At 36.9% G+C, this 2,502-nt stretch overlaps 1 protein-coding gene across 1 annotated transcript in view; it reads right to left on the bottom strand.

Annotated features, from left to right (window-relative positions):
- The window catches only part of LOC143283297 (DNA damage-binding protein 2-like), a 21,713-nt gene extending 20,072 nt beyond the window's left edge, over positions 1-1,641 (bottom strand). Inside the window, exon 1 of the mRNA XM_076589480.1 lies at positions 1,398-1,641. Coding sequence (XP_076445595.1) covers positions 1,398-1,635 — 238 coding nt within the window. The 5' untranslated portion in view covers positions 1,636-1,641. The remainder of the gene's footprint in view (positions 1-1,397) is intronic.
- Positions 1,642-2,502: the final 861 nt, after the last annotated feature.

Below are 2,502 nucleotides of genomic sequence, written 5' to 3' on the forward strand. Positions count from 1 at the left end.
AGACATTCATTTAAAAGTATTGCGTGCATTCACTTAGAATGGCGTGATTAATAATTAATATGCTGAAAGACATTAAAGTTAAGATTGCACATCTTTATTGTGCATTCATTCTCTATGCTGTCAGATTTTCAGCTCGATACTAATAAAATAGCTTATAAGAAAATAAATCAATTTTCACATTTCCAGCTTAATACTCATAAAAGTACTTATTCAGAAAATAAATCAAAGTACAACCTCTTATGCATACACTTTTGCATATATTCACACACACACACACACACACACACACACACACACACACATCTGGCTCTTAAAAATTTATAAGATGAATTGAACATGGGATAAAGGTCTTCTGTGTTCTGGATTTTGATTTTAAGTTCTAGACTGTCATCCTGATGACAGTGCCTCATAATGCTTAGCTAAAACATGACTGTCATCAGATGCTATCTGCAGGGATCAGGTTCGACATCGGTCATCGGTCATTGACGCATTTAATTTTGAAATGACCTATTGTTTTTCAAGTTGCCAGGTCACATGACTTATTGTTTTTATGACCAGTCGGTCAACCAAAGTAACCATCTCTCTCTCTCTCTCTCTTTAACGATCGCGATCGCTTTGTCGTCTGCTCCTACAGGAAATGACTATAAACTGGTTTATTAAAATACGGATCCGTGATGAAACGAAATCCGAAATGAATCTTTATCGCTGCCTTTCGCGAGCTTCGGCGAGAAGAATTGGCGTTCCCACTTTTGCATTAACCGAGTGCAGTTCCGGGAAAACTGAAAGTAGACTTCTGATATTTGACCTATTGATTTTCAAAATGACCTATTGATTTTATGTTCTTCCGGTCATATGACCTATTGTCTATTGAACCCAACCTGATCTCTGTATCTGCCTGTTTTTCTGAAGCACTCATATCTCACACAGCTCTAACCTGCTTCAACTTGTCTCTCTCTACAAATACAATACACCTATCACATCATTCAAAACTTGCCTACTCTTTATTCTCAAGCTTCCATACCAGCACAAAAACGAAAGTGTGAGTACAGACTTGAAGCAAAACCGTTAAAAAAAAAGGGGGAAATGACATTTCAAGAGGTTCAGGGAACAAGAGTACAATACTGTGCGCATATAAGGAACCCTGTGCCTGTGTCCTCAAACTACTTCAGTGACAGTTAGTGAGTTACGCCCTGTAGTTACTAACTACACCAATATCAAGGAACTATATGCCTGTGTCCTCAAACCACTTCAGTGACAGTTACACCCTATGGTCACATACTACATCAATATCAAAATATGCAATAGTTTTTTCCCATACTTGTATACCTTCTAGTAACAGTGGAATTCAAAGTTATATATTTCAGGAGGTTCAGGTATACAAACACTGAAATAACTACCTTCAGTTCCATGCTCACAATCTCTTTCTGAAGAATCATCTGTTCTGGTCCGTTTCCCTTCTGCTACATCCTTGCCAGATTCCTCCAACATCCGTTTCTTCAGTTTACTGGCAAGAGACTGGCTCTTCATGGCAGAAGGATGTGTGTGCGATTGTGAATCACTTGTGATGTTGGGGATTTCTTTCGTTGTCCTGACACTGCGACTGTTTCTTTTCTGAGAAGAACTGCTGGAAGGCATCGTGTGGTTGATGGTCTGAAAGTAGTCGTTATAATAATGCCGTCATGAGTATAAATAATCTAAAACAATCTGCACTCATCATAAGAAGACTACTGATGTTCTGGAAAAAAAAAGAAAAAAAAGAACCAAGATAACAACAAAACCAGGAAGACAAAACCAGACCTAGACATACAACTGCTTGAACTATTCCCTAAGTGTATACCTTTCAAATTTATAGATTGTTTCTTTACTTGTTGACTTCAATTGTACAGTGATTATTCATACTAATATCTCTGATTCTGTCAGATCGAGTAGATCTAAGCTGAGGCTATAAAAATGGCAGGTTTCTTGAAGCAGATGCATGGTAGTATACCAGTATCTACATTCTTTTCTAAGAAACAGGTTGGAGTTGGATTTAGCAGCACCTTCGTCTGAAAAAAAAAAAGAAAAAGAAAAAAGGACAACATCAAAACCTAAAAACACTTCAATCTTCTTTTCTACGCCTTCTTCATAGACATTATACAAAGGATTCATTTATCAAGTTCTTGTTGACACAAATCATATGGTCAATAAATCAGCTTAGGGCCTTCTAAATATCTCCATCGATAATGGTGTGAACTCAGTGATTTATCTTCATCATTTTGACGATTTCGACCTTCGTCAATAATTGTATGAATTTCTTGCTTTTGTTTCATAATTTTGCTGTTTGCAAATGATTTGGTTTTCGAGACCGCCCCACTTAATCCGCTGATACTTTCAGGAGAGGGAGAAATGTGAAGGCGTTTAAAAAAACAAACATGAAGAGCTTCATTCTTGACTATAAAAAAAAAAAAAAAAAAAAAATCATAACCATGCCATTGGAAAGATTTGCCCACTTTGTACTCACCA

Source organism: Babylonia areolata, chromosome 6 (assembly GCF_041734735.1).
Source record: "Babylonia areolata isolate BAREFJ2019XMU chromosome 6, ASM4173473v1, whole genome shotgun sequence".
NCBI classification, from domain to species: domain Eukaryota; kingdom Metazoa; phylum Mollusca; class Gastropoda; order Neogastropoda; family Buccinidae; genus Babylonia; species Babylonia areolata.